This window comes from Cyrtonyx montezumae, unplaced genomic scaffold, assembly GCF_038088225.1.
Source record: "Cyrtonyx montezumae isolate F1298 unplaced genomic scaffold, pur_monq_1.0 scaffold_9, whole genome shotgun sequence".
NCBI lineage: Eukaryota > Metazoa > Chordata > Aves > Galliformes > Odontophoridae > Cyrtonyx > Cyrtonyx montezumae.
In genome coordinates this window covers 11,281,224-11,308,499 of record NW_027072100.1, presented here as the reverse complement: position 1 = coordinate 11,308,499, position 27,276 = coordinate 11,281,224, and the positions used below count along the sequence as shown (strand labels likewise).

Below are 27,276 nucleotides of genomic sequence, written 5' to 3'. Positions count from 1 at the left end.
AAAAAATAAAATAAAAACTGAGTAGTTGTTGCTGAAAATAAGATGCCTTCTGAATGAAAACAGTTATGAGAGAGGGAAATGAGGATTGCACTAGGAGCTGCTGTTCTGAAAAAGCTAATAGCATTCAGTGCTCAGGTGGTGCCTTTTGTTTTCAAAGCAATCGTAAGATTATTAAATAAAGAATATATTTTTTTCCTTTCAGTGAATGAAGCACAATTATGTTCATGCTTCATGGAGCAGAGGGTAAGGTTTAGTCCCAGGAGGGCAGGAGTTGGTTTGGTGTATGTATTTATTTTTTCTGGCCTGTGTTGGCTTCACGTATCACTAGCTGGACTGCAAAGTAACTTAAAGGGTTTGAAAGATTTTTGTTCTTGTGTTTGCTGTCTATATGCAATGGATATCTCTATCCATTCATTTCACATTGGTGCACCTACAGTGCATTGAATTTCATTAGAGTATTTATCACCTAGAAGGCCTTCCAAACTAGAAGTATGATAGATCGTTTGTAGGTCCTTTGCTACTAGATAATGTTGCAGTGCTTGTAAAGCAATAAATAGAGCTTATTTTTATATTCTGTCTCTTGTGTGAAATGTGATCTGAGCAGCAGACAAACTGCTGCAGCAGAGGACATAAAAATGAATATGAAATCTGACATGTAAAAATAATTTTTAAGTTTGCATGATAGCTTCATTTCAATCCACAAAGAAAACGATATATTTTACACTTAGATGGTCCATAACAGCATTATTGAGAATGCAGAGAAAGTTAGAAAGTGCCTGCTTTAAGATTGCCTTAATTTGCGTTCCTTCAGTTTAGAGTACTGTTGCCTATAACTGCCTGTATGGAAGGGCCATTTTCAGTTCTGTAACCAACTCCTAAAAAGCAATAATTCTAACACTTTAAAGCAGATTCTAACACTGTGGTCTAACTCAGTTGTCCTCGGTCACAGCCTGGAATTGATGAGTCTCCTACCATTAGCACACAGTACAGCACGTGGGGCTGTCCCCTAAGCTTTGGCTGGAGGGCTGCTGCTCTCAGTTACACGAGTTCCCACTCGTCTATTTCCTGAAGGTGCTCATCTTAGAAACAAACTTGTTCCACTTCTGGGTAAGAGCAGTAAAAAAGGATGTGCTACAAATGAATCAGTGGCATAACAAGCCCCTAGTTTTATTTATACACCAACAAGGATGCGTTCTGAACTACAGTCAGCGTTTGGCAACACGGGTCAGACATGCTTAGAACACGATGAGGTATTTCGTACTAAGTCAGTGTTTACAGTCTGAACGTCCACTTAGGTGTTTCTGTCCAGTGCCTTCCATTTTGCCATTGTTAAGGACAGAGTGCACAAGAAGAAGCAGTGCAGTATAGGAAGAATTTTCTCTGCGTGACACAGATAAACGCAACAAATGGGCGCTCCGTGTGCACATTCACAGCTTACCGTTGCAAGGCAGCTTCCTGCTGTCCTGCTTCTGCAGCAGAGTGGGATGCTTCAGAGGCACTGCGATACTTCAAACTGTTACGAAGAGAACGTGTGCATTTTGAATTAAAATCTGTGTGTTGTCTGCATCACAGAGCCAAATGGGTGCGTGTCTGAGAGGCATTGGTTTGCCCTGTGTGAGGTGGGCAGTCCGTTGAGCACAGGCTGCGGTGGCAGTGAATTGGGGTCAGCTGGGGTTAGGTTACTTGTTGCTTTTTGTGTGTGGACTTAAAGCAGTACTGGATAATCGTAGGTTAAAGGGCAAATTCAGTTAATGAAGATGTGCAAAAGAATGACACTGGGGGAACGTTTAAAGCATAATGAAAAAAAGCCATCCCAGTGTATATAATTTTTACCATGTGTTACACATAAGGTTTATTGGTGTTGGGCTGAAATCTCTCTTGTTGCACTGCAAATAATAGAGGTAACTTAGAAAAGGAGAGTTCTGTGTGTGCAGTGTGTGTACATAAACTGTTTGTGGTGGTGGTATTTTTGTCTAAATCCTATGAGAGAAAAAGATCAGCCCTGGTTTGTGGGGTTTTTTGGTTTTTGGAAAGCGTGAATTTTGGCAGCTGTCTTCTGCCTCTAGGCTTGTAAATAAGTTTGTCCCTGCAAGGTGTGTGTGATTACTGTAGGTGATGTGAGCTGCTGCACCAGTATTGCCATGTAAACTCAGTTACCCTTTTATATATGTATGTATTGTCTGTATACCTAGTTTTTAAAGTGTAAATATTATAAACTGGTTGCTCAAGAGCAGTATGCTATAAAAAAGTAATAAGCACATCAGTAAACGTGTTGGAGGTGGTAATAAAACGGCACTATAATCTGTCTGCCAGTTTACTGAACTCTAACTGTCGTTATCTGTGGCCATTAAATGCTGCATGTTGGACGTTAACCCTTTGTGCAGAGTTTTTATAATGTTGTTTTTTTTTTTTAGAATGTTTTTCAAGTGAAGTTTCTTAAAGAGAATTACAGTGGAATTGTCTCTAAGTGTCCCCACACTCTGGATCCTCTGCCTCTGAGGAGTGCTGGGCCGGGCAGTGGCTTCAGGAGCGGCCGTCTTGTGCTCCTGCGGGATGTCGAGGGGTGGCTCTGATCCCTGCCTGACTGTGTTGATATCCCTACAGCAATTTCTGTGTGCTGAAAGCTGGGTTGTGTAAGCACAAGAGCGTGGCTGCGTTAATATTTTGGAAAGCTGCGTGGTGCATGTGTGATGGTAAGTGAGGTGAAATAATAGGAGATGCCTTCTCGTTAAGGAGTCCCTCTGGGTCAAAGGTTTACGTTTTCTAACTTCAGAAAGACATTTCTTCCTCAGTCTTCCAAGGGATGATTGCTCTCATTCATAAATGTCCTACCATGTCCTCAAACTGTTGAGGTGTAGGAAGTTGTTCGTCTGCATGTTTTGATGTCAGCTGCCTTGGTGTGGAGGTGTAAGCTGTGTCCCTCCACTCCGACACAGCCTTTAAAATGGCAGGCAGTTACGTTTGAAGTTTGGATCTCGTGATTTCAATACAGATATGCAGTGAAATATTCCAGGGTGTGGTGATACTTAATCATTAATGATTGAGACTTGGGACATTTCCTGAATATTAATGCTGAATGTGAATGCCGATTGCTTAAGGTAGAATTATTACCCAGTCACTTACTCTCTCCCTCTCCTTCTTTATCAGTTGTTCCTGGAGAAATAGTGAAGGCAGAGCTGGGTCAGGCAACTATTGGGAGCATTAGAGACAAGTGATGTCACTGCCTCCATACCTTACGAGTTGCATAATGATCATGTAGTCTAAAAATGGTTTCGAATGATGAAACTGACAGAGAATTTGCTCTAATTGTGTAATTGCCACTAAAGGTAAACTGACACGATGCCACACCTTCAGTGTGCTTTAATACTTAATCTATTTCTCAGGAAAGATTGAGAATTGGCTAGCTAATGTCAGTGGAGTGCTTTAAAAAAGCCTAGTCATAAAAATGTTTATGACTAGGTTTACATGATTTACATTTTTAGATTATTATATCCTTTCTCTGCCAACACCAACTATTAATATCCTACTGAAATACATTGAACATTTCATGAATGTGTTTGGAAGACACAGTATATGCAGTCGGTTGTGCTGTGTTCAGTAGGAAGTCTAAGCTGCTGAGAAGTCTTGCCTAACTTCTGTATGAAAGTACATACAGAGATGGCAGTGAGAGTCACTGTGGTGTGGGTAGGTTGTTGTCTGATTTCCAGGCAGTAGTTTAGTGTGGCATTTCTGCATATGGTTTGCATAGCACTTGTAACTTCTGAGAATAGACTTGGCTTCTCTTTCTGTTAAACTTGAGAAGGAGATTTCTTTATAATTACATTATAATAAATGTTTTAGGGGAAAGCCGTGTCTTTCTGGCTGTATGCTAGTGACCTGGAAAGCAGGGCTTGCTTTTCCCTTTGTTTTCCCTCTCCATTAAAGCAGATTTCTAACGACGTACCTTTTCCCAGCTCACTTTTAAAACAGAAATAGCACTTCTCAAGCTTACCTGTTTCTCTCTATCTCAGAAAGCTGATGAACGAAGGTCTGTATTGGTGAGTCCTACAGCACTGCTCTGAGTTACAGCAACATCTGCAGTGAAACTGGCAGTGCACTGCACACTGGAATTGGCCACTTCTGTAAAAGTACAAGCCAAGGACAAACGTTTGGGCTCCTGTGTTAAGACAGGTTGTTTTGTTTTTAAAAAGCAAGGCAAGTTTCCTCACTCCTTCTCTCTCATTCTGCTTGCCCTCGCCTCCCCATCTTGTGGTTTGCTGCTTAGCTGAGAACCACTGTTTCTTACACAAATGAAGAAATGGTTTTCATAGTCTCTTATATATCTGAAAAATAACGTTTTTAAAATTTTACAGATACTGGTGATCACTTCCAAATTCTTTTTATTGTTTTAATCAAACCTGTGCTGCTAAGCAGATATTCTCTATGATGGAGAGACAAAAACATCTCTCCACAGAAATTTCCAGAAAAATTCTTTCTAAGAATCTGCGCTGTGCTGCGTTAGATGGGTGGTTTGGACGGTCCAGTGTTAGAGCTCCGAAATGGCACTTTAGAGCATTAGGAAAGAAGTGTAAGGGAAAGACTGACGCTGCCTCCCACTGAAGTCCGTTGCCAGGATCTGCCACTGGTGCTGTAGGAACTCTGGGAAACGAGCAAAATTCATAGCAGCTTTTGAAGTTGTCGTGTAATGTATTTTTCTTTTTTTTTTTAAATCCATCTATTTATCTGTGAATAGAAGGACAGGAGGCAAATCTTGCACATCAGTTGTGCTGCCTGGTTGATGCCTCTGTGTTCACAGGAATGCCACCGGGGCTGTTGGGTTCAGATAGGAGCAAGTGATCTCCGGTTTCTCAGTGTGCTTTTTTAGCAGCTGAAGTAGCAGCTAGTTGGATCGATATTTATGTCCAAGTAATACTGTTAAAGTAATTTGCAAGGTAATAATTTCCAGCAATTTGTACGTTCTCCTGAGGTTATATTCGTCAACTGTGAATAAGTTTCTCATTTAAACAGTATTATTAATATTTAAGGGACGATATGTCGTGAATGTAATTGGACAATCATAGCAGAGTGCTATATATTCTGATGGGCTAAATATCAGCAAATTATTTCTCAATTATTTCTCATACATCTATTTTTGTCCTAACATTCTTATTTATTATATACTGTCAGTGTGAACTGTATCTATTCTTTTTTTCCCATTTAGAAATGTCAGGTCAGGGCCAGGGCATGATAATTGTGCCATTGTCATGATTTGACTTAAATTACAGCAGTATAACTTCCCTTTTATCAAAGGAAACGATAATAAATGTGCTTATTCAGGTATAATTAATTTCCAATTTTAAACTTAGTAAAAGGTCATTCTTCATACAGATTGAGTCCAAATATATGTAGATTTTGATTACAGTGAAGTGAAGTTTTCTTCGCTGCATCCTTTGTGACTTCCAGACTTCTCAGCAAGCGTGGTTTGGAATTCTTCCAGTCCATTTGTGTTTCACTGGAGAAGGTTAATCCGGATACAGCATGTTTGTCCAAAACATCGTGGGTTAAACGAGCCTTCCTAGTACTAAGGGAAGGGTTCCCTAGAAATCCGGGTTTGTGGTGATTGCTCAGGACGTCTGGGCTTGGCAGCGTGCTGACTGCTGCAGGGCTTCCTGGCTTCCAAAGGTTCGAGAAAGGGTTTCAGAAAAGCTCCCGAGCTGGCTGTGAGTGCTGCCCAGCTCTGGCTGCCCAGGTTTTCAGGTGGCCTGGTGGTTCCATCTTAGACCACACGAGGTTGGCTCTGAGCCTTTTGCGTTTTACACGATGCATTTTTACATTTGTTTTAATGTCAGTATTTCAAACTTAAGTGTTAACCTGAGCAGTTCAAGTCTTCTCTAGTTCTGTGCTTCATGCATTCATCTCTAAGTCTGCATGAAAGAGAGCAGAGCATAAGTACCTCCGTGAGAAGTGAAGGCTCAGCTTCTTCATGCCTCCATTCTTCTCGCTGAGAAGTAATCTGTGTATGGGGAAACTTGTGTGCAAAAGCTGCTCTGCTAACTCCCAAACAACAAAAAAAGCTTAGGAAGCGCTGTGCTGTGATTCCAACGCCTGGCACAGATGTGGATTTCGTAAGGCACGTGAGGGAAGAATTGGAAAAGTGAGTGTCAGTGTTTACCCATCTGCTTTGAGCTCACTGAGGAGCTCGGGAGTTTGTCCTAACCATGTGCTCGGTTACTGTGTGTGCTGCAGGACGTGTTCACTTAAGCTTTTGTAACTAAAAATAGTTTACCGTGACACAGTCAAGGAACTGTAAAATTGAATTGTGAAAGTATTGTTCTCTTACTACACAGTTCAAATGAATGGGTATAATGGGAAATATTTACATCAGGGGAATTGTCTCGTGTTTTCAGAGTCGTATCTGCAGCTCCACTGTAATAAGGGATGCTTTTTCTGTTCTGCTAAACATACGGAAGTTGGTTACTTACCATTTCAGCAGGTAACTTGCGGTGCGGTTTTAATTACTGACCAAGAGCAAAATAATTTCAGAAATACTAGTGCAGAAATTTGCATTTCTGAAAATCAGTTGGCTCCTGTAAGTAAAAGCATGAGTAGCTAGAAATAAAATCCGTGTTACTCACGTTCTTCAGTTGTCAGCATCTGGTAAAGCCAGGCAGGAAAGCAGCAGTGGTGGAACCGAGTGCCTGACAGTGCTCCCTGACACTGCCTGAAGAATTTCACTGGTGGCTTTAGTGCAGTGATGACTGTGTCTGTGCTTGGAAGGAAGTGAGGATATTTTTGTTGTTGTTGCCTGGTAATATTTGGTGTTTACTTCCAAATATTTTTCATATATCATCTTAAGTTCTGGTAGTGCAATACTTTTAATAAAAAAAGCTTTCATAGCATATTCAAGACAATTGCAGTTACCAGCACGGTACTCTAAAGGCAGCTCTTGCCTGATATGCATTGAACCTTTGCTAATGTGCTTTCAGAATATCCTGCACGCTGCTGTCAGGAACTGCTTATGTATCTGACTTCTATTCATCATTACCTGCCAAACTAGGTAGAGAGGAGGATGGAATCTAACAAACTCCATCTAGAGCACTGATTTGGTCACATGTTTTTGCTTAGCTTGCTTTGGTTGGTTGATCGGGGGTTGGGTTTGGGTTGCTTTTCATACAGTGAGTCATCTTTGTTACGAGCTAGGACACTTCAGTCACCTAAAAGATCAAAACAGAAATCATTCAGACTCTGCATTTGGGCATATTTGACTAAAACATGAGCAGCAGCTGCAGGGGCCGTGCTGAGCTCTGCGCATTGCAGCTGTGCGCAGCGAGCGCTGGGGCTGAGCTACGAACAGGCATTTTCTGTCTGGATATTTATTGAGGGAAAAAGGAAAAGTACAGCCACAAAGGAGAGGTACAGAATGTTCTGAAGGGAGGCTGCAGCCGATAAGCTTTACCTGTTCCTCCTTTTCTCTGCCATCTCTTGTATAAATAATGTAATAGAGAGGACATCCCAGTGCACAGGTGAGGGGCAGCCCTGTCCTGATTCCCTACACCCCTGTCCACACTGCCCTGCTCTCCTAGGCTGGTTCAGAGCAGGGATGGGCTCGTGCTGGCCTTTCCCAGCTCACCCCAGCCCCGGTGCAGCCGCTCAACAGCACACCAGCCACGATCAGCAGGGCCCTGTGTGACCTCACATCTTGGCAGGCTTCTCTGAGCAAAAATGTAGTAGTAACATCAGTGATATGGGAGATGCTATATAAATAGCAGAGCAGTTGGGTTATTTGAAACTGGGTGTGCAGGGGTTTTGGTTTTGTGCTATAAATGCTCTCCTAATGTAAATAAGGACTCGTCGCACTGAGTTCTGCTTGTTCTAGTTCCCATTGTGTCATGTAATGATGTAGCTGCTCCTTATTGTGTTGAAATGAGCAAGGTATGTGGGTGCAGCGTTAACAAACCTGTGCTTTATAAACATGAGCCTGAGTGCTGATCCATGAAGCATCGTGTGCTTCACAGGAAGACTTATTTCAAAATCATCTTTTATAAAGAAGAAAGCCCTTCAAATTCCAGTTAGGAAGAAAAGCTGTTCCAAAAGTCAGAGCCCTGGTTAGTCAGTGTGGTACTGGGCTGTGAGAGCACGGTGAAGTTGGCAAGATGAAGTATGATTTCTCATTTTAGAGGCAGATGGATGCCCTAAAAGCATTGCAATTGTTAACCTGAAATAATAGAGAAGAGCTGAGAGTTGTGTGCGATGTGAGCGGAGCGGTGTGGGCTGTTGGTTGGTTTGTTTGTTTTGTTGGTTGGTATTTATTTGGCATCAGGTGTATGTGAGCCTGGGGAGGTGCTTTGTCTTCCAGGGTAAGTTTTGTAGAAAAGTTTGGTTTTGTGATAGTTCCTGTGAATTTCCTTTTGGAAGCACAATCCCCCTGCCCCTGTTCCCCAGCCCGGTGCTGGACCCACAGCAGAAGTACCAAGAAGGCCAAGTTACATTAATTTGTTACACAAAAATAGTAAGTTAGAACTATTGAGTGTCTTATCTAAAAGCTTTTAAAGTTAGGAGTTGTCAGAATTATTACTTGAATTGTTATAGTAGTAGCACCACAAAATGTGTTGATGCACAGCACTGTGTCCACTTTCAATAAGCTCAGAATTGTGGCAAAAGTTGGAGACTCTGCAGTGAGATAGATTGAAAGCATTATTTGTTTTCAATTGCATTGAAGGGAATTTTAATTTGCTCTGTGCTATATTTTCTATAAATCCTATCTGATAAGCAGTACTATATCATTCCTTTGGTGAAGATATCTCAGGAAGAAAAAGAACAACCATACAAATCTATTTATTGTGTTCTTGTTGTGTACTGGGAAAGTATTACTTTGACTCACGGCAGACCTACAGGTAGTGGTCTTGCTCAGCCTTCATTCTCCTCTTCTTTGGGAGAAAAAGAAGAGTTTTGAGCCCTGCTGACACACGTGGCTGTAGTAGAGGTTGCCTTGCTGCTTTGTGTTCATATGCTATGGTGTGCTTATGTTATACAATGGGGGAAGGAAAGAAAATAATAACCAACTAAAGTTTCATTCCAGTCCAAACAGAACAGAAAATTCTGGAGTCCTTGAAATGTTTAGCAAAAGTTTGGTGCATTGGTTTGCTGTGAGTTTGGTAGTGAGGAGGTGAGAACTGGAACATGACGTCTTAGGGGACTGCTGGGGGTCTGGGGGACTGTTGGTCCTTGGGTACAGGGATAATTCAATTGGCTGACTTCTCCTTTGTTTGAGAGCAAATATAGTTTTATACTTCATTAGAAGCTGTTAAAATTCACTTTACAGTTGGGACAGTATGGTTACAGAAGTGAAAATTTTGTGGAGCTTTTTTGACTGAAGTTATGAGCACAGGGAGAAAACTCGAGTCACCGTGTGCCTTTTTTTTTTTTTTAGTGATCTGATCTCCTGGAAGACATCTGTATGGGATTTCTCATATTGTTCCTTTTTTAGAAAACTGCTTTCTAAAACTTGGTTACAAATTTTGGAGCCGTGTTCAGCTAAAACAAGACTGAAATTGTCCTATGAATGTTTCAGAGTTCAAATCAGTCATCTCTGTTCTCCAGCGATTGTCCTGGGTGGAGATGTGTGGAGCTGCTGTTTGTGAGCATCCCTAATGCAGGCTCTGTAAATTTAAGATGAAAAAGAGCTCTCATTTTCATTCAAAGCAGCTGAAATTTGTCACACATTGCATGTGCACAAAACCAATGGATGTGGAGCTGTGAGCACAGAAAACAACTGATGTTGTGGAGGAGTTAACAAAGGGTGAAGCCAGTGATACTGGAACTAGCACACCTGTGTCTGCACAGGCACCTAATGTTTGAAAGGCTTTAGTGCTTGTGTTTTCAAACTCCATCCCGTAACATCGTATTTCAGAATGGAAGTAGTAGTTAATACATTGGTCTTTTCTGTGTCAGATTTCATAGCTCTGGTCTTGTTTGGAAGCAGGATGTGCTGGGCATAGGTGACGTGGCTCTAAGATGAAGCTGACAAAGAAAAGAAGGGCAAACTAGAGATACACAGGCATCTTGCATATGGGGATTCGGATCAGTTTATCTTTAAAGGCTGCAGAGTAACTCACATCTCTGTATTTACGTAAGGAGAGCCATGCACAACTTATGGTATATTTTGCTTCCAAAGCCTTTAAAACCTAATTGTTCAGTGGAAGAATGCTGTTTTTATTTCATACAACACAGGCCACGCAGCATTCTTAAAGGTTCTGTGCATTCTGGCCCCTGTCCATCGTAGTACTTAAACCACGAGTAGCCCTATTAAAGTTGATAGAATTACTCATGTGCTTAAAATTAAACATATGCTTAAGTGCTTTGATGGATTAGAGCCAAAGTTGTCAGCACCTTGCTTTGTTGCACCTGCCTGTCTGTGTCTGGAGCTGCAAGGGACAGATTGTCAGATCTGCTTCTTCCAATACTGAATTACCCTATATGCAAAAGATGCAGTTTACATGCACAGTCATAGTAAATTCACCTGCTGGCTGGAACTGTAATGCACAGCTCTGACTTTTAAAATCCAGCAGTACTTGACAAATGTCACAGTTTTTCCCCCTGGGGATTTCAGCAGCAATGTTCTACTAATGAGTTGACATGAAAACATGGAAAGCTTCCATAGTGTTCTTCACAAATGCGACTTTCTGCTGAGATCTGGATTGTAAGAAAGGGTGTAATGAAAGTCACTGTTCAAACAGTCTTATGTTTAAAAGCTGACAGGAGAAAAGGGCTGCACGCCGTGCTGCTGACAATGACTGCAAACTTGGAACTTCCCAAAAACTAAGATCAGAATGGATGGGTCTGGTTTCTGCTGTAACCCTGGGGCTGTAAGTGCTCAGACAACTCTTCAGGGCTTGAAGTTGCATCTACCTGGCAGCCCTTGGTCCTTGTTGGTAGCTGAGAGAGTTTGTTGGTGGCAGAAATTACTGATGTACAGCTATAATGCAAACAATGGACTGTGAAAACAATATAGGGCTGCTGTAAGAGACAGGTGATAAAGGAAACACCACTGCTAGCTCACTGAAATCTCAGGTCAGCTTCTGACGACGGCAGCTTGCTGTAATGCACAGTTCTGGGTTCCTTTCCAGTGTCTTGTTTGTTGCTCACGTGCTGAGGTCTGCATTCACTGTCATAACTGCTTTCCTTTTGGGACTGTATTCTTCACTTAGAGGCTGGCGATGTTCAGAAAAAATAACAGTTTGGGCCACTGCAGATGTAATTGGATTTTGAAAAAGGAGGAGGTTGTGCACGGGGAGCTATATTGGAGCGAAGCAAAAGCAAAACTTTTAGAAAGACGCTTCAGGTCACTTGGCTATAAGTAGGAAGCCTTCTTTGTTTCATTCCTTGATTAATACTTGGGACTTAAGATTGAGATTTAAACTGATAGCTGAGTGACTGCTTCGTGATGGAGCACATTTTGGATTCTGTCACAGCTGGCAGAGTTGGTACCATCAGCTGGTAGCAGGCAGCTCTCAGGGTTACCCTCAGGTGGCTCCTGGCACTTCCCATTTGCCTCGATCAGATGCGTCTCCAAGAATTTCTGTGGTCTGATAGCTTTAAATTTATTTCCTTCTGAGCCCATGTGAATTTTGTAACAGTTTTCCTTGATATTACATTGCTGTCTCAATTGGAGAAGTATTTTTTGGTGTCCGAGGTATATACCCAGAAGTAGCAATGTCGGTTACTCTGTCAGTGAAATAAGGAAACTCTGTTGTTGCATTGCAAATTCTTTGCAGATTTTATTGGTCTTTAATTATATTGAATGAATAGATTGAAAAGATTAGATGAGAATAAAAGTAGGTGATTCATACAAAAGTGACAGTAAATGCTTGTAGGAGCATGTAGGAAACATGTTTTGTAGAATTTACCTCGTTTCTGGTAGGGCATGAGTTTGAGTCTTTCCCTTTTTCCCTTCCTGCTGTGCTGTTGTCCTTCCAACATCTGCGTGTTCCTGCTCATCTGCAGGGTCTGGGACACACACCTTGGGTTCTGTCACTGCTAGAAGCAAGCACCCTGCAGATCACATGCCAGAAGTGTTTAAGACAATGATAATCACAAAAAAAAAAAAGATAAATGTTTATGACTGAGCACCTTACATCTGCCCAGTTGTTGTCAGCCCTCCCGCTCTGCATCTCGCTCGGGCTGGTCCGTGTGTGTCTGTGTTTGGCACCCTGTGTTCCAGCCATTTTATTTTAGGGCTCCTTTCCATTTAATGTTGGCATGTAGCCAGCTGTGTACTTTCTGAGTTTCAAGTAGCAGTGCAGTCATTAGCTGCTGTGAGAGCTGCTCCTCTCATATTTGTAGTGAGCCCCTGAGGGGGTGTGGGTCCCGATTGCCTGCTTTGGAAACTTCTGTATCCAGGACTGCCTGAAGAAATTACTAGAATCCAGGCATTTACACTTGGCAACATAGTACACTTCATATAGTTCACTTATAGTACACAAATCAGTCTTTCAAAATGAAAACAGAAGTGCTTTGGAAGTGCATGAAAACGTGAGGCAAGAACAAGACCCCCAGTAATGCTCCATCCACTGCTTGTATGCTGAAGCAAAGTCTCAGCAGTACAGAGTGTGGGGTGATGGCAACACAGCAAATATCCCAGCCTTAACAGCAGGTGCTGTTGGTCCATGTGTGCTGTGGTGCGTTACATCCTCACCTGGTGGGATCTTTTGCTGTAAATGAAGGAGAGATGGACTAGCCCAGTCAGACAACTCCAGATCCCACAGCAGGTGTGGCTGCACAGCAGACAGCTCGGGGCAGTGCCGGGCTGTCCGGGCACAGCTCGTGGGCCATGCCTCAGTGCTGTCACACAGCTCAAAGCTGGTTGCCTTTCTTATTTTCTTTTTGTTTGTTCCATTAATAAAGACCACATTCACTGAGGGGGAGGTGGAAAAAAGAACATGTCTTCAATGCTTCCTGACAGCAAATGGTTATTGCAAATAGTGAATCGTCCAAGGCAAAATGATTCAGCAAGTTGGACTTGAATCCTCTTATTGCTTCTGGTCAGTGGCCTTCAGTACCAGAATCACCAAGGGTGCTGTGCAGATTCCGTCCCTGTAAATGGTTGTATCAGGTTTCTTGATGCAGTAAGTGAACTTTTAAGGGCATCTTTTATTCTAATGTGCTGAATTATCTGTGCTTAGGGCGAAGAAGGTAAACTGGTGTGATGTGTTGTGTGTGCATGCCTGATGAATGAGAAATCTGGTATGCAATTCACACAGGTGTTTAATTGTACAGTACAAATTAAAGGGTCTTTATCAACCTCACACATCACAGAGCTCTTTGTAAAGAGTTTTATTTTCGTTCCTTACCTAAACTATTGCTAGTTAATTAGCAGAGGTAAATGGAGCAGCGTAAGCAGAATTATGCTTCTTAACATTGGGTCTGAGATGGTCTCTTAGTGACACTTAGAGGTGTGAAGGGACTGTGAAGCCAACTAAACTGGTTGTACGTAGGAATTTGTAGGGCTGAAGGGGAGCCCCAGGATGGCCTGGAGCCAGAGCAGCACCCCTGTGCACTTCCACACTGTGCACTGTGCAGAGCCCCACACTGACCCAGCCTGGGCGTCACCTGGTGTGCAGCCGCAGGAGACCCTGGGCAGGCAGCAGGAGCAGACGTGCCCACAGGCAGCCTTCCTCTTAGCTTGCCATGGAACACTGTGACAGACTTTCACCTTTACAGTGAGCTCAAGTTGTGCTCAGAGGCAGCGTAATCTCTGCTTTCACATTCAGACTTCTTCAGTGTATTTCTCAACAGTAACTTCTGTTGAGAATGGACCCCACTAGATCATGTCCTGGGAGGTACCCAGATACGGCTGCCCAGCAGATGGGAGCTTCTTACCCACCAGACTTTGTGCTCATCCTTTTGATCTCAAGCTGTAAAGACTAGCAAATCTCCTTAAAGTTGTCAGAATTACAGAGGTTTCTTTGTGAAATGAAGAGTTCTGTTTGCAAAAGGTATTTTTTTCCTGCTTCATGTAGTAGTTTTCCCTGCAATACCAGTACTTTGCCATAGGTCTAAGATTAATTGTTTTGGCTTCACTCTGAATACTCTAGGCACCTTCTTTTCCCCATTTTCAAGTGTCTCTAAGTTGGCCTCTTCCCTGTTGGCTGTTCAAGCTTCTGTATTTTGGGATAATTGCCATGCTGTTCTGTTGTAAAGAACCAGGCCATGAAACCGAATTTATCTTACTGCTGAATTGTAAAGCATCTGCAGAATTTTTATTATGTGGATTGGTAGCAAAAACTTAATTGAATTTCTTTGCTTGTGTCAGAAGAACCCAACTGCTCTGCTCTGCTTTTCCAAGGCAGATTGGCAGCTAGTGCTGCTAATCTCCATAAGGTGTACTGAGCAATTACTTTGTGGCATATCTATGAAATCCGTAAGCGTGTTTCACTATATCAAAACCAGCAGATTTGGATAAATAGCTGTTTTCCAAGCACATGTGCCTGTGCGGTGTGTGGCTGCCTGTCAAGGAACAAAGCACATTGCTACAAAGTGAAATTGGCTCATTAGCTGTTCACTCCCAGCCTTTGCTGTCAGTGTGGGATTGCAAAGGCCTTTTGAAGGGGAGCAGAAATGGGAAAGCCCGGGGCTACTTCCCTGTGTGTTCGTGTCTGTTTGTGATATCTGAAAGGCAAAGCAAGGTGTACCTACATTGAAACACAACAATGCCATTTTCTCTTCTAATAAGCCAGAGGCAAATTTAATTGTTTTTGTAGCATTTATATTTTGGCTCTTACACTTCAGATTGGTTTGCTTCCCTTAATGTTGCACAAACAAGGGGAGCATTTCGCTCCATGGGGTCCATGTGTCACAGCAAGCTCGGGGGTGAACTCATGGTGCTTCAGAAATGAAGATGGTTTCCACATGGTGGTTGAGCCCAGGTTGCTTACTGCCTTGTAAGGAAGGCAAAGTCTAATGTGTTGGCATGGTATGATCGCATAGCACAGCAGAGCGCGGTGTGCTCATTGCATAAGGTTTGATCGAGTTTGTCTTGCAATGCTGCCATTTTACCAGCAAAGCCACAGGTGGGATTACTTTTTTCTGAGTATAGATGAGGTTTGTTTTCAAGGAATATCAGATTTTCCTGACCTTTTATGTCGTTCTAATTCCGTGTTTCTTGTATTAAAATGTCCTCTTTTTTATAGTGCCAAAAATAGACTTTATTTGTTTTCCCGAAAGCTATGTGGAGCTTTCCTTTGGCCCGTTTAAATATTGAAAACAGCAGGATTGGAGATTTTTCTTATAATCCTCAACTAATAGAGTCTAATGCTTTGTTTGGCCTACCCTACGCAGCCTAAGCAAAAGTTTTAAATGAGATTAAAAATTTGACCTTATTAACCCGTGGCATGTAAAGATACGGAGCGGGGCGGTGTGGGCCCCGGCAGCTGGCTAGGCGGCACCGCGGCGGGGACAGCGGGCGTTGCTGCTGTCCTGCTGGCCCTTGTGCTGGTGCACGAGGGCAGGAAAGAAGAAGGAATCTGCTCTGAAGGCGGACGTGAAGCTTGCATGGTGCAAGGAAATGGAGTTCAATTGCCTTTGGAGATTTGAGGTGCAATCTGCCGGAGATTTCTCAAAAGGATTCTGGCAGCGGAGGGGACGGCCCAGGAGCTGACCAGCTTTCCCTGGCTGTACTTCCTGAGCCACAGAGTGACAGCATTGCCCTTTTTTAAAGAGAAATTCCAGGTGCAGGTGAGCTGTTGGATGAGTGATCGAGGAACACAGTCGAGCCTCAGAGTGACGTATCTCATTGTCATGGAAAATTTATGCTTAGTAAACATTACCAAACACAAAATGACATGGTACGTTCATTGCTGTGTAATAAGAGTCCTTGTTTATTGGGCACGCTGTAGGACCATGGCAACAGACACAGAAATAGGCACTGGGAGTATTCGTTCCTGTTGTAAAGATGGTGATGCTGTCGAGCAGTTTGTTAATGGCTGGAGTTCTACATGGCTCCGTGTTCGTTGCCACTTCCAGTGCTGCTCTGAGCTCAGGATCTGCAGAGAGCTGTAAATACAAAAGTTTGACAAAAACTTGTAACAAAATACTGCATTTTTTGCATCATGTGGAAGAGTCAGCTATCTGTGCTCAGCTAATGCTTTGAGAAGTTTAGCCACAAGAATTCTAGGGGAAAAAAAATCTAACTACAGGTCACATAAAAATCAGGACTTTCTCAACAGCTGTTCCCAAACAAAGCAAAGTGAACGTAACTCACTCCGTAGTGCGTTGGACACCGGTGCCTTGCTTCACCCTGCACAGATCAGCCGTCCTTTTGACCTCAATGGGGCAGAATTTGGATGCTGTGTTCATCAAGTTCATGACCCTAGCTGAAAACTAGAGGCAAAATCACGGCAGACGTTTTGCTTGTACTATCTGTGAGAAAAATTTCCTGCTGTTATAGTACTATTCATGTGTGGGGATTGTTTTCTTTTTTTAATAGTGGGATCTATTTTTTAAAACCAGTGGCTTTTTGCAGCCAGCTGTGCAGTAACCAAGAAAAGCACCTTCTGCAATTCCTGGTTTGTGGAGTGAGTGCTTTCAGTCCCAGGGCAATAGGACAGGTTGAAGGTGGGGAGGAGGAGGATGAAAAATCCGCAGTTTCTCCTCTTTTTTCTGTCTTAGGTATTTTCCTTTGTTCAGTGCCTCTCAGCTCTCCCAGCTCGTTGCCTCGTTCCCATCAGCAGTGCCCAAACTGGTACTCCTCATATACAGAACATGAGGTGTGAGGTGGTCCGTGGGGTGCGCCAGGAGCTCCGGTGGAACCCGGAATTGACTTCTAACTATTGATCATTTCATTTCCTTTCTACATCAAACTTCGGTGCCCCTCCTTGTGCTTTGAGAGCACTGCTGTGGGCAGTGGTAAGGAGCTGATGTTTAAGGATGGCTGTGTTCCTCTGTGGTGGAGTTTTGGTGCTGATTCACACGTGTTCAGTAGAGCTACGTCACACAGGACGAGGTGCTGCTGTTTGCTTTGTGTCTGCAGGACGTGCATTGCAGTCATGCTTTCTCAGTGGTAGTACACGTAGTGGGATCCTGCAGCCTGTGTCTGCGAGGCAGCACGGCATGCAGCTGGCACGTCCTTGTTTTCATTGACCTGTCTTGTACAGAAGTTATATTAATCTTCCATGTGATAATCAAAATTCCCACTGCTCTTGGGCAGCTGCATCTGCCTTCTTATTCCAGCAGTGCTTCTTGTTCTGCGCTCTCAGTTGGTGAATGTGCTTTCAGTTTCGTTTTGTTGAAATTAGAGAAAGGAAAAAATGATCGAAAGCATTTACAATATGAGCGGTTAGTTTATTAGGTGAGCTGGGATTTTGAAGCTGTAGTCAGTGAACTGGAAGTGTGAGCATTACCTTTAAAGGGATAAAGAAGCAGTGTTGGAGTTTGGAGCCTTTCAGATGCTGTTCTGGAAAATAAGAGTTTTCAAAATGAGCAGTATTAGGAATAGATAATGTTTATTTAGATAATGCAAGTGCTTTGTAAAACGTTTTGATGAAGATCAGTTAGGGGACTCAGGGTTGTTGTTTGTTTCAGTAATAACTTGTCTTACTTGGTTTCCCTTGAAGCAGTAATGTTATGTTGTGCATAGCAAGAAATGAATAATGTTAAAGCTTTGTCCCAGTGCTTTACAGTGAGGTTCCAGTGTTCAGACTCATACCTCCAGGAGGTGAACACCGAGCTGCACCAAATGTGTGATCAGGCATTTCTTTAGATGATACTATTCAGACAGGATTTCTAGCCTACACTTGTGCTTGTAGGTAAAAATAATTGTACATCTTCACTTTAGTACTTTATTATTTGTTGTAGTCTTTATGCCCAAGCTGTCTGAATGTCTGTTAGGTTGGCTTCTCTGCTCTAAGTTTTTCTGCTGACATCATTTTCATGTTCGTTTTCTTTTGTGTGTGTGTGTGTGTGTGTGTGTAACTCAGTGTGCTCTGCTCTCCTTTCATTGATTTCTACTTTTAGTAATGTACTCTTTTTTTATTATTATTTCTTTCCAGTTTATGTTTTCTGAATAACTTTCAGTATTTCTAATACTTTGTATTAAAATGAATCAGGATCTGCTAATTTTGCAGAATGTCTTGGCTCCTGTCAAAGACAGCAGTAATTTTTTATTTCAGCATGACTGAATGTCCACTTCTGGAAACAGATAGATGTTTACTGTGTAAGTAGGGAAGATTTGAGGTATTTAATCAAAATCTGTCTACAAAAATATTCAGTACTGAGGACAGCTTATTCAATATTAACATAGTCTTGATAGAATAGATTGTGTGTTCTGTTTGAAAAAGATGCTCTGCTTTTATGATCCATAAACTTAATAATGTATTTAATTACAGGGAAAAGAAAATGAAAATTCAGGATATTAAGAACAATATTAAAGAAGCTATAGAGGTAAGCATACAAGCTGTTATTGTTAACTATTAAAAAAGTTAGCTGTTTAGACACACTTGGCAATATTTTTTCTTTCTCTGCAGACAATAGTGACAGCAATGGGCAACTTGGCACCCCCAGTTGAGCTAGCCAATCCAGAGAACCAGTTTCGAATCGACTACATCTTAAATTTAGCTAACCAGATAGACTTCGATTTCCCACCGGTGAGTAGATAATCCTCATTGGCTGCAGTCATGCTTCTGTGCAAATGATTATTTTTCACTGTGCTGTAGGAAATATTTACAAAAAAACATGAGCTGGTCTTTGGGAATTGCTTCTGTAGGTATTGTGAGTCAGTGCTAATTAAAGTATATAGCAGCATGGCTGGAGTATTCAGGTCTAATACTTCATGAACGCAGAGATCCTTGTCTCCTTTCTTATGCTCTATTGCAATCATCAGTTACAGTGAAGAAGAGCAGTGTAGGCAGTGATGCCTGGGTATTTGTCCTGCCCAAAAAGAGGGAAGATGTGCACAGCAGCCAGTTGATAATTAGCTGCCATTTAGTGATACTGTATTTCTCTCTTCTGGAAAAATAGTAGAGTTTTCTTGCTGATTCAGATGTTTTCTGACAGCTGTGTAAGCCAGACTTCCTGCAGAGGTTCCACACACTATGTCCTTCCCCAGCCCTTGCCAGTCCTGGTTAATGATTCTAAATCCGAGCAGCCCCAGAGTAAATGCAGAAAGTATAATTATTTGTTTGGCAATACAGCTTTGTGCATACTCGCTGTGATTAGCTTCTATTGTATCTATCTCAACCAGGCAAGCAGCAGCAGCAGGTGAAAATACAGATTACACTTACTGAACTCTTAAATACTGAGATACTGTTATGAGTTGCTGTGACATATCTTATACTTGCAGTAATAGAGGAATGTATCCTGTCTGCGTGATGTTCCAGTGCTGACTGTAGGAATCAGGATACATCGTAACCGTGATCCAGTTACACTGCAGTTTTGTTTCCAGCAGCAGTCTCAGATGCTCGAAAGGAAAGTGCAAGTGCAAACAGATGTGGGATAGTTTGCAGCACAGCAAGGTTTTGGTAACTGATTTATAAACAGTATTGAACAAGCTGGCCCGTGAAACCAGCGAGTTACCTTTTGCAACTGCTGCAGCTTCTGGGAACTTAGCTGCTTCAGTCTGCCTTTATTACAAGGAGAAAATCAACAACTAGGAACTTGCTTTGAGTACAAGGCAAAAATAATGTGTTATTAGCAAAGAGTGTTGCATTGTATTAGCAGTGAGCAGGCACGGAAATATTGATGGAGGGAGGAAAGTCCGTAGCACATAGAATGGAATATTAATCATTTTAGGGCCATTTTGTGCTTCTACCTTAAGAAATCTTAAATTAAGGCATTTTGAGATTTTATCTTGATAGCTATTTGATAGTTCTTGGTGTCCTTCATAAGAATATTTGGTCACTATTGAAGATCTCTCCTGCCAGTTGAACAAAGAATTTTGTACTTTAAGGATAGTGTTAGGATAATATTTGAGGGAAAGAACAGCAGCTCTGAACTCCACCCTGCACGCTTTTGGGTTGGCCAGGTGCCTGCAGCTTTCCTACTGCTCTCTGTCCCATGGTAGTTCAGTTTGTGATCTGTTACAGCGCTGTAACAAGTTCCCATGACCTACCTCTTACTGAAATACTTTTCTCCTCTTGTCACCTCTATCTCAGAGAGTTTTCTCTTCAGTTCAGTTGGAATACAGTGATTATTTTTTTCTTTTCCCTGTAAGGGCCAGATGTTTAGCAGTAAGGGAGCAAACCAGGCATGTATGTGTTGGATGAGTGTGTTAATGTAATTCATATCAAATACACACTGAAGACAAATGAAGAGTTCTGACATGATTTCCTATTCAGTTTCAGTCTCAATCAGAATACGTTTTCAATTCAGTGTTGGCTGAGGCTATTTCCATATAACAAAAGTATTTTTAATGTATTTCTTCAAAGGAAAACCAAAACAAACAAATTTTCTTTCATAATGTTTTAGGGATGTGAAGTAATTCCTAGATTCAGCTAGGGAATTCTCTTTTTACTCTGAGTGCTGTATTTACTTTAAAAATAAATATTCAAAATATTTTATTTCCAGTAACCTACAGAGTAGCAAGCCCTTCTGAACCAAGTGAAGGCCTCCTTGTAGGTAGTACTTACTAGCAGGGAAGTGTATGTCGACAGCCTGGCTGTATCTGTTTATAGAATCAGGCTAATTTACACTAAGTAATAAAAGGCTGAGGTTCTTGTGAAACAAAGTTGTTGTTTTCTTTTAGCAACTGCAATGATCAGTACTGTTGCACTTGTCTGTTCTTTTACGTTTGCAATGCATTCTGTGACCCTTGGATAGGAGAGACAACAAAGTGGACTGAGGTTCGGAACGTAAGTCATTGGCTTCTGTGACTAGATGATGTCTGGTGCTTTTATGTGCTGTGTTGCTGTGTAAAGTAGTAGATATACACTTAGCAGGTCTATAAATAATTGCAAGTCCAGCGAGGAGTCTTTGGAAGTGTGTTGGATGACGTGCAGCTTGAGGAGTAACTGTGCTCCAGTAAAACTAGGTTTTCTTTCACTGAGCAAAGGTATTGTGTTAAATTTTTAAGCCCTGAGTCTGCAGAAGTTCAGGCATGTGCTTAACTTTGACTAATGGCTAGTTCTGTAGACTTCATGAAGTCATGATTTCATATGTAACTGTTCGTTGGGTTGAGGTTTTAAACATCAGCCACTGATTTAGAAGTAATGTTGGCTCCTGTCTTTGGTGATTATATATGTTTGTATATATCTGATTTCTGAGATTGTCAGAATGTAGGTTGTTGTCCTTTGATGCAAGAAAAACAGAACTTGCATTTCAGTTATGTATTTTAAGTCAGGTTAAGATCTAGAATTTCCCTAGATGCCAACTCTGAATGCATAGTATCAGACATACATAATCCCTGGGTACCTCTATAAAAATAATACTGACTTTGCTATAGATTAATTAAAAACACTTTGAAAGAGATATCATTTTCTGTAAGTTTATGTTAGTTACATGGTATTGATTGTGTGATCTCTCCTCCAGTACTGCCTGATAGGAGAGTTTATAAACTGGCAGCTAAAACCTTTCCTATATAGCATACTAATGCAGGGGAAGGGAGGGGGGTTTTTGAGCAAGGTTTAGCAGTACATAATGCTGAGTGTTCTGAGTTTTAAACTTCTTTTCATCTTCCATTTTCTTGGGGAATCATATTTCAGCTGTTAGGAAGTCATAACTTTCAGTGTAATGTTTGACACTGATCTTCTCTGCTGCAGGAGGAACATGATGATAGGGAGAAAGGATGCTCATGTACAGCAGAGATATTGTTTGGAGGCCATGAGTACCTAAGATACAAAGCCTTTTTTATTCCATTTTAAAAACCCACTCATCTTTTTCTAAACATTAATGTAGCGAGCTCTCCAGCAAGCAGCACACTGAATCAGAATCATAGTTCAGTATTTGGTAGTTTCTTCCCAAACCAGAGAAGGTCGTCTTTAAAACGTGAGGCCTCATCCATCCTACATGCCTGAAGCAGTAGCTTACATGAAGCAGGTTATAAACACAGGTGGGACTAGAGTTAAAGTTTCCTGGTAGGAAGGTTCGGTGCAGTGTGGAAGATGGAAGAAAGGAAAAACGTGGTTGCTTTGGAGTGTGATGGTAGTGTTAGAGGTCTGGCTCTAGGACTGAAAGAAAAACTTTTGTAGTCTGATTCTCTTCATCTGTGGCTCCATCTGTTTGCTTTGCAGTTTTTGACTCACAGAAAATATTTGTCATTTGTGTAGCATTGAATTAAAAAACACAACTCAGAAATAATGTTGGTGCAGTTAAGTGCTAGGCTAAACATTTCCTTTACAACTGAAACATTCGTGTGCTGGAGACAATAATTCATCACACTTGGTATTAAGCAATTAAATTTCTTGAACACAAATAGTGCATATGGGGAAGGGAAAGGAGGAGCACTGGAAGGAATTCTGTCCACATAATCATGCTGGTGATTTAAAATATTGCAGTATTTAATAAATCAGATTTGTAGTTCCTTTTGAATACCTTCTGTGCTGCATCAGTGCACTGTGTGCACCACTGGCAGGAACGTAGAAGCAGATGTTCTGTGAGCTCTTGTAGCTGTGGATCCAGTCTGTCTTGTCTTCTGTATGTTTTCAGCAGTTTCTGAAGTGTAGATTATGTGAAGCTCGGCTTGGTGACTGATCTGGTAAAATCCAGAAACCCTTTTTGCTCTAGGGAGATTAGCAAATCCATTGTAAGAAAATGCAGTGCTAATCAGGTCCGTGTAATCTATTGTTAGTATGAGTAGCACTGATAAATATTGTATATAGTGTTCTATTGGCATCACTGGGAAGTGTATCCCTGCTAAAATGCCAGGACCTGGAAGGACTAATTGCCAAAAACTAATTGCCATGTTGGGTTGAATGAGCACTGACAACAGGAGAGGGATCATGCTTTCCACGGAGAGGTACTGAAAGCAGGACTCTTCTTCTGAAATGCTACACTGCCAATTTTGTAGTGGAAGATTATCTTTTTAAGGAGGACCATCATCACTGCCTTTATTAAAGCTGAATTTTTTTTATCATGTGATTAAGCTGTCACTGGCCAGCATAATTAGTTTAAGCAAGGAAAAAGGAAGTTAAACTGAAAAAAAAACCCTCCCAAGTTAATCAAACTAACTCAGCTGAGATAGCAGAAGGATTTAATTCTAATCACTGGGCTGACTGTAACTGTGCATTAGTTAAAGCCTTGGGAGTGAGGCAGAAATCTTTCCGTATTGATGTATTGCTGTGAATCTGAATGCCCACACGTGGTGACTGCTCCTGGGCTTGTGTTTTAAGACTATGCCATGAAAAGTAATATTTTAAAAACAAAATTTGCAGATGGCTTAGAAATTATGAAATGAACTTTGCTATCTAATGAAGACTGTCTGATGGAGCAAGTAGAAAAGTTGGTTTGCTTGGGCAATAAATTTGAAGTCCTTCCCAAATTTATGCTAATGCTGCTTTTCTAGCTATCTCACACTAGGAAGGATTGAATTTTGGCCTTTCATTTTCCATGTGTGCAGAGTAATGCTTGGTGTTTAAGAATAGAGACTGTACAAAGCAATATGTCAGGCATTTTTTACAGCTATTCTATTTGTTTCAACAGAAAGTAAAAACAGAAGATGGTCACCACTCTGGTGTATGCTTCTCTAGGTCTAGGGAGATGGATCTGGAGAAGAGATGGGATAGTTTTCAGGGTGTTGGTGAAATTGTCTGCGGGTTTTTTGGTCCCTGTTTATTTTTTATTACACTACTGGATTGTAGTTATTTTGGATCTCCCACTGCCAGTGCTACTGAATGGTTTTATTATGGTTTCTGAGTGGTGTCTTTGAGGCCTGGTGTTACCACATGCCGACCTCGGCCTCAAAGCCACCCTCACATCCCTGCCGCACTGCCGTGTGCCACTCTCCCTTACACCAGAAAAACCTCCTTGGGTCTCCAAGTAAATCAGAGCATTGAACCACTCCAGGTTAAAAATAACCCAAGCAACCCTTACCCCTTCTCTCATCTATTCTGGGGAGGTTATTTTTACCTGGAATCAGTTTTAGAGGGCTGCTTTACTCCCGCGTGCTGTTACAAATGGTGTAATACGTTAACATGCAGTCATGACAGAGGCAAAGGTGGAAACATTAATGGCAGAGTCTTCAAAAAAAATATGAGAGAATACAGTCTCAGGAAGGGAAGATGTGAATTGGGTTCTGTACACAGCTGAAAGTGTTTCTTAATTGTGGAGGCAGAATTACCTGTAGTTAATCAGCGTGATCCGTATCATGATAGATATATCATTATTCATATCTAAATACATGATGGAAAAGGGAGAGAGCTTTTCTGGTTTGACAGCATCACTTTCTGTATGAGGTAGTGACAAAAACATTCCCTTTAATGGGAGGTGCAGGTGTGGAAGCAGGCAAAGCACTTTCTCCAGTGGTAGCCATGCCATGCTAGGAAAGTGAGGATGGAGCCTGTTGGCCTTGGGTGTCTGCATAGCATTCTGTGCAATTCCAGGAGCTACCAGCAAGAAAGCAGCCAGACTTGTCTTATGATTTTAAGCAAGTCACCTCACTGTCTTGTGTGCTTTTTTGAGTGAGTGCCTTGTATGTCTTTTCATTTACAAAATACTGACAATTCATCCTGGACATAAATTTAAGCATCCTGAGTTGAAAAACTGTTAGGAAAGGTGGATATGTAAATATGTATTGTTAACAAAAAGGAATGGGGAGTATTAGAAGCAGTGTCAGCAAAGTGATATGATAGTAGATCCTCAGAAGTATTATTTACTTGCTCTTTTGTAGATCTATCTACACAGAGCAGCTGCTCCTTAATGGACTTTTGGATAATCCAGTTGAGTTTACCCACTCAGAGCTGAACAAGACATAAAGCTAGTTTTCCTCTAGTGTTGCAGCAGAAATAATTTCTTTAACACAAATCAATCAGAGTTCTTTTGAGGTTATGTTTATTTATCAGTTTAGGGACTCTGAAACTGACACAGCCTCTTGAATTCAGCTTCTGTTTCCAGCTAAAACAAAACTCATGGCCAAAACCAAAATCTAGCAGTAAGAAAGTGATTCTTAATAGCTAGTCATGAAATAAAGTAAAAATCAAGCATTGGTAAGTTGTAAAATTGCTTACTTTCATAATAATATCTTTTTCACATCAGCATAGGTAGCACATGAAAACCAGGAAATCAGCATGTTTAATTGATGCCACCTAATGAGCACAAAGCTTTAAGAAATGATAATTGAAATACTATACAGAGTAGCATTGGTTCAGATGATGTAAGTCAGCAATGCATAGTCTTCACTTTAATGTCAAATGTGGTTTAACTTGCTCTCTGGTAGTGAAGGTAGCTGAGTTTTGTTCATTGGTCTGGTACTTTGACTTTAAATAAAGCCTAAATTATGAGTACCTCTGTTTTGAAGGAAAGAAGTCTCCCTTCTGGCTTCTATGAACAGAAATGAGATGAAATGGAAGGGTAAAGCAGCTTTAATAATTAACTTCGTTTTCTATAGGGTGGTTGGTCTCTTGATTTGTTTGCTGCAGTTCTTCTAGCTACGTCTTTTTCAGTTCTTAAATGTGTCAGCATCTGCAGAAACAACTGTCTCCTCCTCTCAGTAATCCAAACTTTATTAACTTTAACAGTGATTTCTAACTGGTGAAAATGGGGATGCTGTTGGTTTTTGTGCTTCAGTTTGTGTCACAAACCAAAACACGTTTTGATTATGAGGTGAAGTTGGACTGGGAAATTAAAGGAGCGTCCTTTGGATTCTGCTGTGTTTGGACTGAGGTTTCATGTAGCTTAATTGAAATCCAGCAAGTGTTTCCTCGGATTGGAGAATCTACAATCCAGGACTTCCAGATGGTATTATTTGCAGATCTTTTCTGTAGTGTAGTCACTTTTATTGTATAGAAAATAAAAATAACAAAAACACTTTTACTTTATTATTAATTTGATTAGCATTCAAAATAAATGCTAATGGTTTCTTCTGCATTTGTATTTTTATTGAGTCAATTCCCACCATACTGTATTTGTAGGTTCATAAGTTCACATTCAGAAATTCATTTGGAGAAATGATGACTTAATTTCTCTTGATACATCTTTGTTTTCTTCAGAGCAGTCTTGAAGAACAAGAACATATTAATTCAATTTATGCTGAAACAGAAGAGCTGTCAGCTGAATTAAACAGGAAATAGGCATAAATTTAATATAGAAATTCTTAAGCATTTTCTGGTTTTAATCACAGTAAGACACTATTACAGAATATTGGTGTAAGCATAGACGAAGTAGATTTTCACCTGTGAGGCTGCTTGGCACTGCTGTGGCTTGACAGTTATTTCTGAAAGGGTCTGTATTAAGACTGGGCAATACAGCCAGTGCATACATTGCCCTGTGGACATGGTTTTGGTCATACAACAGAACTGCAGTGGAGTCTTCAGTGGAGTCCCACCTTCCAGCAAAAAAGCAGGTTGTTGGGGTTTTTGGCTTGCCTTCGGGAGCCTCCAGGCTCTCAGAAGCCTTTCAGGTTTTCTTTTCTTCCTTTTCGTTATGGAAGGACCAGTAAAAGCCTCTCAAACTGAGAGTAACGCTAGCTTTTCTTTTTCTTTCTTGTGATGTAAATGTTTTGTTTATTTCTGTCTTCTCATAGATGTTTTCTTGCGTTCAGGAAAATGAAATTAATTTCATTTTGCCTGTAATATGAGATGATGGGTTGGAATTCAGGTTGGATGTAAGGAAAAGCTTCCTTCTTCCAGTGCTAGGACACTGTCATGGGCTGCTCGGGGAGGTGCTGGAGGCACTGTCCTGGAGGTATTTGAGAAACATGCAGATCTGGTACTTGGACACGTGGCTTAGTGGATAATATTGGTTGTAGGTGGATGGTTAGAGTAGGTGTTCTTAGAGGTCTTTTCCAACCTTAATGATTCTATAATTCTATGAAGCATATAAATGACATTTAAAATAGCTTCTGGACAAAAATAGTAATCCCCTTTAAGCAGGTTGCTGAACTGTCGTACAGTGTAACACTCCTGGAATGTCAGGGTTGTTCAAATGATTTCAGTAGTACTGTCAGCACCCTTCTGGAAAAATGCTCAATTCTGGGTACTGAAAAAAAACTGCAGTACTTACAGAAGAAACTGCACATTGTGGTAATGCTCACACATACTGAATGACTGTTGTCTTCGACACAAGTGAAAGCATGAACTTTTACACACTTCATGTGTTTGTTTTGCTTGTTTCCTTGCATGTGAATGTATGGTAGGAGCTAACAACTTTAAGATGTGC

General features: G+C 41.2%; 1 protein-coding gene across 3 annotated transcripts in view; it reads left to right on the top strand.

The window, feature by feature from the left end:
• The window catches only part of GNAS (GNAS complex locus), a 126,702-nt gene that overhangs the window by 61,741 nt on the left and 37,685 nt on the right, over positions 1-27,276 (top strand). For all 3 annotated transcript variants that reach the window (XM_065754445.1, XM_065754446.1, XM_065754447.1), the window contains exons 3-4: positions 18,360-18,414; positions 18,498-18,617. In XM_065754445.1, the coding sequence (XP_065610517.1) occupies positions 18,360-18,414; positions 18,498-18,617 (175 nt within the window). The remainder of the gene's footprint in view (positions 1-18,359; positions 18,415-18,497; positions 18,618-27,276) is intronic.